Source organism: Gallus gallus, chromosome 9 (genome assembly GCF_016699485.2).
Source record: "Gallus gallus isolate bGalGal1 chromosome 9, bGalGal1.mat.broiler.GRCg7b, whole genome shotgun sequence".
Lineage (NCBI taxonomy): Eukaryota > Metazoa > Chordata > Aves > Galliformes > Phasianidae > Gallus > Gallus gallus.
Window position 1 is genome coordinate 19333877 of NC_052540.1, and position 16024 is coordinate 19349900.

General features: G+C 47.2%; 1 protein-coding gene across 8 annotated transcripts in view; it reads left to right on the plus strand.

The window, feature by feature from the left end:
• The window catches only part of TNIK (TRAF2 and NCK interacting kinase), a 133869-nt gene that overhangs the window by 61290 nt on the left and 56555 nt on the right, over window positions 1-16024 (plus strand). For all 8 annotated transcript variants that reach the window (XM_025153737.3, XM_015291719.4, XM_025153739.3 and 5 more), the window contains 4 exons: window positions 2157-2213; window positions 6120-6245; window positions 12323-12433; window positions 14634-14724. In XM_025153737.3, coding sequence (XP_025009505.1) covers window positions 2157-2213; window positions 6120-6245; window positions 12323-12433; window positions 14634-14724 — 385 coding nt within the window. The remainder of the gene's footprint in view (window positions 1-2156; window positions 2214-6119; window positions 6246-12322; window positions 12434-14633; window positions 14725-16024) is intronic.

Below are 16024 nucleotides of genomic sequence, written 5' to 3' on the forward strand. Positions count from 1 at the left end.
GACAAACTACATGAAAAGCAAGGCTTTGTTAGAAGTTCCCAGGCTGAAGACCTATCGGTTCCATTTCCACTGTATTTTGCGTGGCTGTTGATGCTGAAGGCAGACCTAGAGCTGGCAAGCTCAGATACTCTTTCGGTTGCTCAGGTCTCTCTTCCAGACCTTCTTGCTCTGTAAAGCAGACCCAAAACCACCCGAGTAGACTTTTTTTCTGGGTCTTTCTATGGTGGCTGCCTGTGTTGGAGATGAAAAGATGGACCTCGCTGGGAAGTCCAGAGAATGTCAGTGATGTGGGGACTCTCCCATCATTTGGCCCAGAGAGCACTACTGATGGGCATGACTCGAGCTGGAGTTAAATCTTTGGGTAATTCTTATGTAGCTTTGCTGAATTCAGATCTTCTTTAACACTTAAACTCACATTGCGGAGTCACAGACAGATGCTGACCCACCTCGAATTTGAGTTCAGCTCTCAGTTTCGGCCCTATATCTGCAACCTTGCTGCTGTGCCACTGTGACAGAGATACTGTGCTGTCAATCTTGCAGGCATCAAAGATAGGAGGTGGTCACTGTCGGTGTTACTCCAAGCGTGTGCTGTAGCCATGTGGTGACCTGTGTCAGGGAAACTCCACCTGGAAGGAGAAAACCCAATGACAAACCAGTGTTTGAAGCCATGGTTGGTACTGTGCCTTAGTCTCCAGTGCCACAGGTCCTACTGCCAGCAATGTGCTCCTTGCTGCACTGCAGATTGCGTGAGTGGAAGAGCATAAGCAGGGTTAAATGGGAACAGAAGAGAATGCAGTGAACAAAACCTGGTTTTATGCAAAGATACGCAGCAAATCTGAGCTTGAAGTGTAAAACAAAGGAATACTCAAATTGTCAAGCTGTATATGTGCTTTTCTTTTGTTTGGCTCGTGCAGAAGCCGTTAAGATTCTGTAAGCACCCATTTGAATTCAGCCCTGAATTTCAGAACCATTGGCCTTAACGCTGATGTATGAATTGCTGCATGGTGTGTGATCACATGGTGCGTTTAAAGGGGTGCTGTGGGGTGCATCATGGCAACACTAATCTCTCTTCCTTCTGAATAATTAGATAGCCAAAATGTGTCAGCACATCGAAGAGGCTAGGTATGACTAGCACACTGCACGGCTTTAAATGCCACGAGTTGCTTCCCCTTCTCTTCCTCCATTTTATTGAAGAGTCAGTGTGTGTGATTGTGTTCAGCTATCCCCTGCTGCTGCTCCCCAGGCTTTAATTAAAGGCTCAGTAAGTGTGGGCGCTTCCTGGCTGAGCAAACAAGGATGGATTTAGGGAGGATTTGGTTTTGCAGATCAGGCTGTCTAAATAGATGATGGCTGATGGTGCTCTGGTCCCTCCAGGCTGTGTCCGAGGGGTGTTTGAGCCGTGCCCCGGGGTGCTGGGCCGGGGGTGAGGAGGCACGCTTAGACCTGCCTACACCACCAGGCACGTCTTAAAATAAAGCTCTCTTCCTGTTGTTAGGACATGCGGTTGCTCAGGCCGCGTAAATGGTGTTATTAAATGAGAGAGGAGCCCTGCTGGGTGAATTGGCTTCCTGGTGAAGGTGCAAATCCAGAGCGAGCGGAGCGCTGCCGCTGCCCAAACAGCCCTGCAGCCGGCGCCTGGGCCAGGGTCAGGCTGGGCAGAGGGCTGCTGCAGGGCTGCCGTTTGGGGAGGGCTCATCTTTTTTCCCCCACCTTTTCTGTTGGATGTCCCTGTGCCGTGTCCCCACATGCAGTTCTGCTCCATGCTGGATCTTCAGCGTCTTCTTGGAGCTGGGCCTCGTCTCCTGGGGTCACAGCGGTGGCAAAGGAGCACATCTGTGTTCCTAATATCCTCATCTGTGCTCAGGAGAGGCCCGGGGCTGCTTTTGCATGGCTGAGCATTAAAGGGTATTCCCAGCACTTGTTTGCCAGGAAAATACAGCAAGCAACGAAGGCCCTTTGCTAATTAATTGTAATGGTAGGAGGAAGGGGAGGGAATTGCTTTCCCATCATGGCTGCTGTGAAGATGCTCTTGAAAAAGCAGAAACTGGGTGAAAGCTGCCAGAGCCAGGAGATTGTTTAAGGATATTGTTTACTGCAAGCAAAACACTGCCAAATAAACGAGCAAAATAAACAAACTTCTCCTTTTTGTTTTGCAGGGTCGTCATGTTAAAACAGGACAGCTTGCTGCTATTAAGGTTATGGATGTCACCGGGGTAACGTATCCTCCTCCTCCTGCATCCTTAAACTGCCAGATAAGAGGGGAAAGGGGACTACGTGTGATAGCGTGTGGGGGGCTGTGGAAGCAAATACTCTCTGAAGCAAGGGAGAAGGAAGCAAGTGCAGAAGAGTTTTGAGATGGAATGATGTTGCACTGGAGCAGTGAGGCATCCAGTGGCAGCAGTAGCTTTTCTGAGTGGGTTGATAGAATCTAGAAGCAAAATTGCAGCAGCGTGATCCTGCATTGGTAAAAGACGCCAGCTTATCCGAATCCGAGTTTCACACCAAAAAGCTTCTGTTTGACACAACCATGTGCAGGCATTGCTTTGAATAAGTTTTCTGTGTTTTTATTGGAATAGCACATTTCAAGATTTAGGGCTTGATCCCAGTCTACCCAGCCTGTTTTTGAATTAATGTTCCCAGTCAGTTTGCAGAAGTTCAGCATGAGCAGAATGGCCTTGCTATGAAAGCAGTTGGTTGGCCTCGTGGTTTGAAATGCCACAGATGTTACGGTGTGGTGTTTGTATCTACAGGACCTTCACTCAGGTTCCTTTTTGTATTAAGAGATGAAGCGATGTGTGGAAATAAGTCAGAGGGAATTTCTGTTTTCTTACAGTGTCTCCAAGTACCATTCATCTAATTTTTGTAGATTGGGCTGTGAGGCAATGGGCAGACCCACCAAGCATAACCCCATGGCATGAATGGCACTGAGATTCCCATGAGGTCAAGTCTGAGGTTACAACAGATGTAGGCTGAAAAATCAGAATGATACTGATAGGTGAAAGATGGGCTCGAATTGGAGTCAACCCTTAGTCCAGTGGTTTTTCAACTACTGTGAGTCCAAGCAAGGATTTTGAAGAAAGATAGATAGCCCAAATCCAATCCTGCTCAATAATTGATATTTTCAGCCTTATCTTTAAGTGGATATCCCTGATCTAAACCTCTTGCTTCCAAAATAGTCTCAGCTTGGAATCCTTCTTAATAACTGCTCTGTAGCTATCCTGCAGGTAGGTGTATTTAATTAAGGAGAGCAGTAATGGTGCTTCCTGCCTCTCTCTGACTAGCTGAAGTGAATGTCCAGGGCAGTAAATCAGATATTTGGCACGGAATGTGTTGTTTGGCTATTTAATTATTTTCCTCTTGAGCTGCTTTCAGCTATATTAAAACATGTCGGTTATTTGCATTTTTCTTTTAATATATAACGCATAAATTCTAGAAGCCCTTCCTCCTTAAAACAAAAGGCAAAAAAAAAACCCACAAAACAAACAAACAAAAACCACCCTCACTGAACTTCTGCTTCTTCTTATCCCTCTGAAAACCACTGCAACGACCACAGTGAAAACTGAGCAGACCTGCGATGTGGTTGAGTGCTTCATTTCACAGCGGTTGATGCTGAAGGCAGACCTAGAGCCATGCTCTCCAGCCACCACAGGAATTGTTTCAGGAGACGTTTCTCAAGTCAGTTCCTGATTCTTGCTTGCAGTTGGGTTTGACTCCTGGTCCAGGCTCAGTGTGAGGCAGCAAGAGCCCAGACTCCAATCCTTTGCCATCTCCTTACATGCACCACTTCCAACTCTGCTGCTTTGTTCTATCCAATTCTCCTCTCCTGCTCTTTGTCCCTGTTGTTGATGGATCTTTCAGAAGCCTACAAAAGTGGATGTAGTGTGTTCACCCCAATCATAGCCATCCATAATTTCATAGTGGATAATTTTGGACTGTAGATCTGACATAGTTAATTGAGTTTCCAGACAGCATCAACCCCAACGTTTCCCTTGCGCTAAAAGCTTGCCCTCTTGCTAGCTGTATGTTGGGGAAGACCGGGGCATAGAGGCCCTCAGATTACAGCACTTGATCTGTTTGAGCAGTGACTGTGAATTAAGAATTCAGATTAATTTTCCAGAGGCTGGTTCTACTGCATGCTCTGTGACCTACTTCCCAGACACTGATCTAATAGAATCAATTGGTGGAGGCAAAGCATGGCAACAGCACATGGTCTGTGGGTTTTCAGGGTTTTCCTTTGGGGTTTTGGAGAAGTTACAACAGCTTGCTATGATAGTTCCTCTTTCTGCCCTCTCTGGCTAGATGCACTGCTGGCGATGGCTGCTGGCAGTGGTATTGCTCAGGGCACGAGGTGGAGCTGGGGACCCTAAGGGGACCAAAGGTCCCTTCCAGCAACATTTCTGCGATCCTTGCCCAGGCATGAAGCCAGGTCCCCATGGTTTTGGCCTGACAACCCTATCCATACGGTAGCACACATGCGTGCCAGTGTAGGCCTCTGTCATGACTTCTGTAACAGAGCAGGCTCACGCCAGCATGGAGCTCCCGTGTCACCCTTGCAGCCTGGCTATGTGGCCACATCCTGACTTGCACTGCTTAGATTTATTTCTATTACTTTCATACTTTTTCACCTTTTTCCCCCACATTGAATAACTCAGCCTAAAAATGGGCTCAAGATCAAACCTTAGACTGAGTGTCCTTGTGGCTCTTCTCTGTTCTTAGCGGAGACCGACCCAGCAGGGGGATGGCAGAAAGCCTGGCCAGTGCTATGCAGGAAGCTGGTGGGTTTTTGTACTGACAGCTCCTCCTTGCTTCCAACAGGACTGAGCATCCAGTTGCTTTTCTGCTCCAGAGCGTTTCAATAAGAGAATATCTCTGAGGCCTGATAACCTAAGTGTTATCTTCCCTGCTTCCCCAGGCAAACAAGTGCTAGCAAAATTATATTGACTTCTTGAAGGGAAGAGGTGACAGTGGTTTGTCAGAATAGTTCCTAGGTTTCTCTTGTGATCCTTGGGCCCATTCTTCGCCCTCATTGGTGCTTATGCTCTCTGTGTTCTTACTGAAGATATAACTGGAGGTTTTTTCTACAAGCTCCACTCCTCTTTTATTTTTTCCTCCTCTGTTCCTTCCTGAATTCTCTCTGAAAAACTTGTAGTGGTTGAGTCGTTTTCCTTGGTAGCTTGGGAGGAAACCTACAGTTCTGGCTGTGCTGTGTCTAGTCTGGTCCTTAAGAAGAACTGCGTCTGTGGTTAGTCTGATCAGCGGGTCATCCAGTCATGTGCTGGTTGGTGCAACGGAAGGCAGGATGAAGCAAGTGAGGGATGAAAGGGTTCTGCACGGGGAGAAAAGTAACCATCTTTCTGGTCCTTTTGGAACAGCACTCACCAAATCAAGGTGCTATCCACTGCTCCACAGCCTGAGAGGTAACAGCTGTGCAGAATGCTTGAGAAAAACATCCCGGTGGACTTTCTTGACAGGTCTTGGAGGCTGTGCTGATGCATGACAGGACTAATGCAAGTGTAGTTCAGCTTCAGAGCAATGCAGTACAAATGTATGGTAGGATAAGAAGTAGAAAGGAATCTGTTTAAAAAGGTGGGCTGATGTCAGAGCCTCATACTGGTGGCCCTCTGGATGCAGAACATATTTCCATTCAGGGCCTTCTTTCCTGGCCAAACCTGGCTGTACTGCAGCCCTGCAGATCAGTGGTTGTGGCCATCCCCTTGTGCCTGCTGGGGAGGCACCAGCAGCCCGAACCATTTGGGAAGAAGCTGGTTTCTGAACTGCCTGGCAGTCTTTCCAGTTCAGGGCTCAGAAACGTGATAGGGGATGAGGCAGTGCACCTCTGAGCCTGCTATTCTTAGCTTTTTGTTCAAGGGCCCGTGTTTAACCCGTTCGTTTCTGGTCCAGATTTTCAGGCTAGCAGGGCTCTGGTGTCAATGACACTGTAACAAACAGACAAACAAAAGACCCCAAACCAACAAAAGGAAACTTAAGAGAGGACAGTCGGAAACGGTGTGCAGCGTAACACAGAGAGATCAGAGCAGTGCCCGTGAGATGCTGTCGTAGGGTGAAACGCTGTCTCTTACTGCCACCATTTTGTTCTGGCTTTTTTCCCCTCATCCCAGGATGAAGAGGAAGAGATCAAACAAGAAATTAACATGTTGAAGAAGTACTCTCACCACCGAAATATTGCTACATATTATGGTGCTTTTATTAAGAAGAACCCACCGGGAATGGATGATCAGCTCTGGGTAAGTTGCTTTCTCTTCCTTGGGAATAGCTCAGTTTTGACAAACCCAGTTTCCCTGCGTTGTCCACCACAAGTGTGTCTCAGAAAGCCTTATTTTACATCTGGCTTTTTGGAAATCGTGACTTTGAAAAGGCTGTTCCTACACAGGACGATGCTTCTCCATTTTGCCATGAAGTCTTTGCAGACTGATGATTAAAAAAAAACAACACACACACAAAAAAAACCCAACTATTTGTTCTGGGCTGTCATTAACAGCATCTTTGTTATAATAATTAATTGAAAACTAAGGTATGCTATTGAAAATAAGTGCACTGAAACCAGGTGGACTCAGTTATTCATTCAGTGTTCCCAGGCCTCGGAGAATAGAGCTGCAATCCATTGTCTATCAGTGGACAGAACGTGTGAGCCCACCTCCTCCTCCTCCTGGCCCTGCTGCTTGCAGGAGCTGTGCAGAGCAGCTTGGCACTACAGCTCATGGCGCTGCCGTGCTTCCTACCATAAGGACCATGAAACATTAATTACAGGCCTTGTGCTACGTTCTGAGCCTGGGAGGCTTGCAGCCAGCTCCCCCCAGCTGAGCTGGCTGATCTGCCTGCTGCGGGGACACCCACACCACTGCAGGGACACCCAGACCACTGCAGGGCTGTGCCCACGCCACACAGGTGACCCCACATGCGTTCCTTGCACGACGAATGTAGGATCTTCATTCTGCAGAGTGCTGCAGGTGGTGGAGCTGGCTGGAACTCAGCACATGCAGGCCAAAGGAACCAGTGCCAGCCGTTTCTCAGGTTTGCTCAGTGCTGTACGTGTTTTGCCTACAGTTCTGGGAAGGCAGCAATGTCCTCTTTCGATTTTAAGGTGGAGTCATAAGGAGAAAGCTTGTTTTGGTATCCAGAGTTTCTCAGTGTGTGAACAAGATTGCCAGAGCCTACGTTTTCAGGAGTAACAAACAGCCATGGTCCAGCTGGACAGTGATGGAGATGCTGAAAAGATGAAGCCTGGGCTGTTTTATTCTCCGTGTCCCCTTGCTCCACCTCCAGATATACAGATGTGTATTACAAAGTTATGAATTAATGTCAGCATCCAAAACCTTGGTTTTCATTCAGCAGTTCCCAACGTATTCCTCTGCATCTTGGCAGGGTTACTGCAGATTGTGGTTTATTTTCATTAGTTTCTGTCTGATCTAGGCTTTATTTTAGGAAAACGCTTCAGTTGTGTCCATGTGGCAAAGTGTTGGGGCTGTGGGAGCTGGGGAGAATCATGGAGGACAAAAATGCCACCAGGGGCAGAGCTGAAGCTGTCAGGGTTCTGTGCCACGTTGGTACCCAGCTATGCTGGTAGATAGGGTTACTGGGAAGGTGTGGGGGCTTTGGGCTCCAGGGGCTTTTGTTACTGAGTTTGTTGTTGTTTTTCGACTTGTGGGAACTCTTGAGAAACATGTTCTTTGCAGAGAGCCTGGAATTCAGCGAGGAGAAAGCTGTCAAGCTGAGAAATGCCTTTTCATCCCGTGAAATTCCATTTGGCTTTAGCTGTTTTATAATCTGTGTCCAAAAAAAAAAAAAAAAAAAAAAGAAGAAGAAAGAAAGAAAAAGGAAATAAAAACCAACCCACAGCATTTCGCCTTGTGCTGCTGGAGTGCCTTGAGGGGAAAAAAAGGGAAAAAAATCAGCCAAGCACATGGCAAAGCCCTCACTGGACAGACAGCCCCTCTTGGAGCTGGGCTTTGCTCCTGCCTGAGTGTGGGATTAGCACAGCCAGACCAGGGGAGAAGGTTTTAGTGAGTTCAGCTCCGGTTCGAATTGCTCTTGGCGTATGCAAGTGTTAAGAAAATTGTTTTTCTGAAATGATTTGTCCATGCAGTGCAGCCCACGCTACCAAAAAGGGGCAGCTCCTGGGATGAGGAGAGGTTCTTTGTCACATCTCCGTTGTGAAGCAGCACAGGAGGCTGTGTGTGTCGGGGCACCGTTGCTGGCGGAGGTCAGGAGGGAAACTGATTTCCCTGCGGGTCACCCAGCCGTGCATGGGGAAATGGGTTGTGCAGCCAGCAGTGCTGCTCATCCTGGGAAAGCCAGGTGGGGCAGTTGGAAGTTCCTTTCAGATTGGTTACACCCACAGTGGTGGGGCTTTTCCTAGGGACGAATGAAGGGAACTGTTGCAAGACATGCTTTCCTTGTGTTGAAGAGTGCTGGTGTGAGATGTGCTGCAGTCTGTGCGGTGCTGGGCTGGACGAGGTGTTATGGGGACGCTCCCTGGCCATGCAGGAGTGTCGGTGTCACTGCCTTCAATAGCTGTTGTTTTGGCATCTGATTGAATTAGGACTTGTGCGAACTCTATCAGTCTTGCAGTGCAGATAAAGGCTTGTTTATTTTTCATTGGCCGTTTGTTGAAATAAAACGGTTTCTGATAATGCCCAAGTAATTCTTTTTATCGACGTTGGGGAGGCTGATACGGAAATAAAGAACAGAGAGCTCTTTCAGTGGAGATTAGCATCTCTCGGAAGCACGGCGCGCTCCTGACATCAAGTATTGTCATCACTTCTGCGTGTGCTTTGGTGACGAGCAGGTCTGTCCTGTTTGGTAGCAGTGCTTGCCCTGAAGGACGAGCTCGCCAACCAGGCAAGTTTTCCTGAAATGAGAGAGCGTGCTTGGCCAGACAACAATAGAGATGTGTATCACAGATCTGATACATCAGTGGAAAAGGAAGTAAAAGTCATGGGGACAACCTTTATGGAATGTTAAATGCAAAACCGAGGTATTCGTAGGATCATAGAGTGGCTTGGGTTGGAAGGGACCTCAGGGATCATCGTGCTCCAATCCCCCTGCCCTGTGCAGGACCACCAACCTCCATATCTAATACTAGACCAGATTCTTGTTGGATTATTGTGAGATTCTTCTTGCAACTACAGATGAGGCGTTGCCCTCTGGGGGTGCTGTGTGCCTTTGGTGGGATTGGGGCCCCAGGGAGAAGAGGTGCAGAAATAGGGGGAGTGGCCCAGGGGGTGGCCAGGACCTCCTTGCACGGCCCTTGCTCACTGCAGACCTCAGGTGCTGGTTGCCAGGCCATCACACGTTTGACAGGAGCCTGGTTGGGGTTGAGGTGTAATTCCCTTCAGTCCCCAAACGCTGCCACCACCCACGGGCATCAGGTTGACGTGGTGGAGATTTCTACATATTGATGCTCCATCGCTGGCTCTACCGTTGCCACGATGTGTGGGGTGAGAGCCCCTTTCACCAGGGTGTGTGGGTGGGGTGGGATATCTGTGTGGCGGGGGCACAAGGGGTTGCATTGCACCCAGTTCCTGCTTTCACACTCAGCGGGGGTAAGGGTTTCCATCAGCATTTCACCTGGGGCAGTTGTGTGATGGCTTTCATTGACTTGAAAAATGGAGAAGGTTGTTGGTGGGAGGGAATGGGACTCTCTGTGGAATCCCATTCTGGAAACGGTGGCTGGTTTTAAAGCTGTGTCACTGCTCTGGGTGTTACAACAGGACGTGGAGATTTACAGCTGCTGCTTCTGAATTTGGCTTCCTCGTCAAGTTTGCTGTCGCACTGATATGAAGAGCTAAGTAGATGCTAAATGAACTGTATTTAAAAACACTTCCTCCATAAATGGCCTCGCAGATTAAATTTTGGAAGATGATATTACCTTTATCCCATCTTGATGATAGTTTTAATTACAGTTGATAAAAATTCAGTCTGCATTTCAAGTTCATTGTCTTACCCCATCATGACTCCATCCTTTAAGAAGGCTGCTAATGATGCAAGTGTTAGCTGGGCAAAGCGCTCACCTGGAGACATGGGGCTGCTAAGAAAGTATCTGATATGGGCACGTTTGAAGCCTTTCCTGTTGTTCCTTTTTCTTTTCTCCTGGAAGGCCATTTGTTGGCTTCTAACCTACGTGTACCCAGGGGGTGTTTATATATAATGATACCATGCCAGTATCTGTCTTGTTGCTTAAATAGCTCTCCATCTAAACAAATCTTCATGTCCTCTGAGGCAACCTGATCATCTTATTAGTCCTTTCTTTACCTGCTCCAGTGTGCATTTATTGCTCTTGTATGTGAAGCCTCACCTTACCTAGTGACATGTGACCCACCTCCACTATTTATTCTCTTTGGAGGCTGTGTAGCAAAACCATATTTGGGTCTTCTGTAGCATCCTTCCATCTGAGCATCAAAGAGAGCTCTAGGAATGGGATTTCATTGCCACTAACTGCCACAGCAGCATGCTGCCAGCTGCCTTCCTGTCCCATTGGAAACTTCTGGAAGTGGTGCTTTTTCAAGTCGGGTGCCCTTCAGCTTCCTGTTCCATTCAGAGGTGTGCTGGCAGCCTTGTTGTCTTCCTGCTGCTCCACTTAGCAACCTGTGTGCTGCTGAGCCCCTGTCTGCTGGTGCTGGGTGTTCTCCCAGGGATGCTGTAGGATTGGGCAGCTCTTCAAAAGCCACGTTGGAAACAAACACTGCCCCCAAGAATCTTTTCCCCTCAGTCTCTTTAGTTTTAATCTCTCAGAGGTTTCACAATTACAGATTTCGGATCCATCAGCGGGCAGCTCCATTATTCACCTACTGGTGCAAAATTAATCTTAGCTCTGTGGAATGAGGGAGAGAACAGCGGGCTGAGTGAGTTGCCAACTCCATAAAGGTAGCCTGGCAGATTAATGTGTGCACTGAGAACTTCTAATGGCGTCTGTTCCATCTTCCTTTAAGCGCTGTGATTGCAATGCACAGCAGGATGTGCCCTTCCTCTGCCACGGCAGTGAGCAGCTCATGCAGACAGGCGTGGTGTGGGTGAACCTGTCTCATTCTGAAGAAGACAAAGCTGAAGTGATCCTTAACACAATGATTCCCAGACCTCCTCCAGCCACCAAGGCCTCTTGCTGCAAACCGCGGTGAGATCCCGTGGATGAGTTTCCATGGCGGGGGGCCATAAGGCGTTGCAGGCAGAGGTCAGCCTGTTGGGTTGGAGAGTGTTTTCAGCTGGTTCAGCTATCCAGGGATTTCCTTCCAGTGCTCGCTGCAGCGGTATCCCAGACGCTCGGTTAATCAGAAGCACATGCAGATACTGTCCTCACAGGACAGACTTTGGCCAGCCATGCATCTGCTGCTGGGAGCCCGTTTCCTGATGTAACGAGATATGCAAAGAGTATTTCAGCTGTCATTTTAGGAAGAGAAGAGAAACCTGATATCAAAACTAAAGATAGGAGCATGGTCAGAGGGATCTCTCAGCCAACTAAGTTATATTCTGCTCGAGCGTTGTATTTATACAGGAACTTCATAGCAGCACTGGGTCTGAGTGCTGGGACTGTTTATTTGTAACAGTCTTCTTAATCAGTCTCTCTGAGCAATTTGGGTAGGACTTGGGCAGGCCTTTTGCTGTTCCCTTCTACTCTTAGTCCATGCTTTTAGTGAGATGGTGTCTCTTGCTTGGAAAACGTTAAGTACCACGTAAGCTGCGTGTGATGGGAAGCTATAAACTGTTTCACAGTTGCTCAGTGACAAGATGAAGTTTGGACGCAGGTTAGATCCTTGTGTTTGTGTATTTGGTATTATGGAGCTTTGTAAGTGGTACAGGTGGTGGTGCCTGGTCTGTGTGGCATCAGTCTGAGCAGTAGGGCTGCAGCTGTCCCTGGGGAGCCTCACAGCGAGCTTGGCCTCTGGAGGGCTCTCTGCTTATAAGGTGGCTGAAAGCAGAGATGGGCTGGTGCAAAAATGGAAAAATACTGCTGTTTTGTAAGGTTTACAGAGCTTTCAGATCTGCCATTTTGCTGTCACATATTCGGGGTTGAAGAGCTTAAATGCAAGAGGCAGAGTGTTGCTGGTGTGCTTTCAAGGTTTCTGATCTCTGCTTTTCAGCACTGAGGTGATGCCTGTTTCTTGTTGCCACCCTCCTGCAGAGCACCGCACCTTTCCAGCCTTCCCACCTTTTACCGTTTCCTTCTTGAACAAGAACCACGTGGATTAAAAGTAGAGAGGTTTGCTGGCAGCTGTGCTGCCGGTGTCAGGCCCTGCCCTTGGGCTGTGCAGCCCGGAGGATGCTTTCAGCCTAATGGCAGTAATTGCACTTCTGTTTCATTTGGCAGCTGGTGATGGAGTTCTGCGGCGCGGGCTCCGTCACCGACCTCATCAAGAACACGAAGGGGAACACTTTGAAGGAGGAGTGGATCGCCTACATCTGCAGAGAGATTTTAAGGGTATGTGCCCAGAGGGAGCTAAGTGCCATGCGTTGGTGGAGTGTGGCACGTGGGCCTTGGGGACACGCGAAGCCATTGGCTCTTGAGGCTCTGCTCTATGGACTTGAGCAGCTTCGGTGCCGGTAGGCATGAATGATTCATGTGCTTGCATGATGCATAATAAATAAGCACTGCTTAATGCCCTCCAGCTCTGTTAGTTGCCTGGATTTTTAACCCCCTTCTTTCCTTCAGCCGAAATATGATTTCCCTTAGTATTAACGAGGCAAAGATTTATTTACGGTAGGATTATGATTTCAATTAACAGAAAGGTAAGGACTAATAAAACCTGTGGAGAGAGTCTGCATGATTAAAAAACATCTTATGCTTTATTAAATCCACATGCCTCTGACTTTAATGAGGATGCTGCAGCTTTTATACCCACAAGATAAATGTTTGACTGGAACGTCTTAAAACGGGCCACGCTGCAGTTCCACATGCTGGGGGGTGGCACCTCTAGCAAAGACTTGCTTGTATTTTCTCCAGATGAGGTCAGATGGTGCGATTGCAATGGTTGCCCTGACATTAAAATCTTAAGAGTTCATGAGCTGAAATTCTGTTCGAGAGAAGACAGAGATAGCAGAAACGTGAAGAAAACTATACAAGAGCCATTTAGAGAAAACAAGTCAAAATGACTGCTCCAGCAGCTCTCATTGGGCTGTGTGTGATGCTGTCTCTTAGGCTCCTGTTGTTGACCAGGGCTGATGCAGCACTTCTCTTGACCCTGGGTGCCACCATCAGCGCCAGCACCACCAGCCTGATGTGCAGAAGGAGCTGGAGCTGATCAGTTGTTCTTTCAGTGTCGGGAAACCACAGTTGCATGTGGGCTTATTACAAATGTATGAGTTCTGCGAGCCTCCTTCTTAAAATAGTCTCTGTCACTGAGTCAAAACCTATCCCCTGAATCGTGTCCCAGGGCCACCCTCAAGTGTCGCTGCTCTCATTTGGGCCATGCACAGTGCAAGCTCTGCTGTGCTGTGGCCGTGCTTCGAGGCAGTTGGTTTAATGACCTGCAGACTGCAAGGGCTGCCCAGGATTTGGGGTCATAAAACAGTGTTTTGGGGCATAAAAGACTCGCACCTTCATGCTGCAGTACGCATGGTTCATTCTTGGTTCAGAAGTCAAGGGCACGTTGTAACTCTGACGTGCAAGACTTGGTCCTGCCCTGCGGAAGGATCTGTTGGGTTTTTAGTGAGATTTCTGCTTTGCCTCCAATGCACCGAGCCTCTAACTGGGTATAGTGTGGCTAAAAATTGAGTGCAGCAGGGCGTTTCTACAGATATAATCTGTTCCACAGTGTTGTCTCAAGGTAACAAGCAAAAAATGACTAATAACTACCAGCAGTGATAGTAGAAATTATATTCTTCCTCGAAAAGGAATGTTTAATGTGAAGTGTAAACCTAATGCAGAATTAGTTTTTAAAGTAATCCATTTTTTATTAAGCTGGCAATATAGGTGGATGCTACTTTGGAAATGTAATAATAAATGAATGAAATAAAAATGTAGGCTGCAAAAGGAAATTAATGAGCTAATAAAAAAAGCACAACAGAAAAGCTAGTTTACCTTTAGCCTTCGAGAGAGGCTTTTAATTTGAGCTATATCTCTATTAGGGATATGTGCAAGTTATAATATTTGTATTTCCACGGTATCTTTTTTAATACAGGCTTTTCAGTATATTTGAGTCCCATTTATTGGACCAATATAACAAAGAGAATTGGTGGGGTTTTTTTGTTTCTTGATGATGGAAGTACAGAAAGGACACGCGAGCTTTCTATTATTTCTGCAACGCAAATGGCTCCCTAAGGCAAAAAAGCCCATAGGGGAAAATGCATATGGAAATACAGAGGAATTTGGGTTACAATGGGTTCCTGCAGAAACTGAAAGGCTGGTCTCAATCCCTCTAGAACTGTCAGTAGTTGTCACCTGCTATGGAGCACCCACTGCAGCACATGCAGCCAGCCAGTGGGCGTTCCGTTTGCTGGGTATGTCCTCCCAGCATGTAACACAGGACAGTATTTTCAACACATAATAAACAAAAGTGTTCTCAAGTGCTGAACTCCAACTGTGAATCTTTCATTTCTGGACCGTAATTGGTTGAGGAGGAATGTCAGAAAATAGCATGCTTTGAACTCGGATTCCTCTAACCTTTCTCTGAATTCTCTAGGGCTTGAGTCATCTACACCAGCACAAAGTAATTCATCGAGACATCAAGGGACAGAATGTATTGCTGACGGAAAATGCAGAAGTTAAACTAGGTAAGGCTTGGTTAGAGCTCTTGGAAACTGCAAGTAGGCTGCCTGGAGAGAAGAAATAAAATTGGTAGAGCCTGTAAATTACTTGGAGAATGGGAATGGGTCCTAAAAGCTGCTGTGTGTTTTTTCTTGTGCTAGCCTCAAAAATATGCCCTTGGGTGTTGATCAGGTGCCGTGCAATAAACTGTCAGTGACTGATGACCAAGTCCTGCGTACAAAGATCTATTTACAGAGGTGTTTCTGCAGGGAGGTGGGTGGGCAGTTCTGCCACCAGATCCAGGTTGAACGATCACGACCATTTTTCATGCCCTGGATTGAAAATTTGCCCATGTGCATCCCCCCGACATCATCAAAGTGTATTTCCCCACAGCTGTACACATTGTGTGTGTCCTCCAGCACCATAATCCATTCCATTTAGTATGACATAATCCGGGTTTGCAAGCTAACCTGTAAGGCAGGGCTTCAATTGCAAGAAATATTCTGAATTTTGTATGCAGTGTTTGTCATCCTTGAAAAGGCCCATCATCCACATGAAGATAGATGGATAACAGCACATCGTCTGTGCTGATACCCTCAGCTGTCCAGCACCTATCTTATTAAAGCTACCTTTGTGCATTTTTAGTTTGTGCTAGTGATGGAAGATGTCTTACACTGGTGGGGTGAGGTGGAAGCCTTGTTGTACCATGTCTTTACAGCAGAATGAAACCCCATCTTAACAGATGGCACCACCAGCTCGTTTGGCTTTACGCTGGTGAAGATTCCCCTCCAAGGGGAAACTCTCCAGGGCGAATCTCCAGCCATTATGTTGTGCAAAGTGAACTTAGTGGACCATGGAGTATTCTCTCATTGATGTGATTTCATCAGTTTTTGCTTCGTTTTGCAGCCCTGTGCTTGACATTTCCCTATGGGCTTTTGTCCTCAGCCTTCCGTTCCTGAAGTCTTTTTCATTTCTGCCATTTCCAGCAAGAGTTTAGGTAGAAAAATGAGGCTTCTGCAAACATTTGGCAGGCTTTAATTCAATGAAAAAAAAAAAAACATAGAACGAAGGCTGCTGCTTATTCATGTTTCTAACCCTGATTCTCATTAGTATGAGGAACTGTGATTTCTTTTCATTGCCTCCTGGCAAGGAGGAAAAGGCACGGGGTTGCTTATGAAACCTGGAAATCAGATGATCAGATTCATCTTTGGTTGATGTCTGTTAATCTGTTGACCTCAGCAAAGATGGAACAGAAATGTCCCTGGCCGTGTTTTTCTCTCCTGCCTGCGCTGTTAGTGTACTGCAGCGTTATGCATTCAGCAGGAG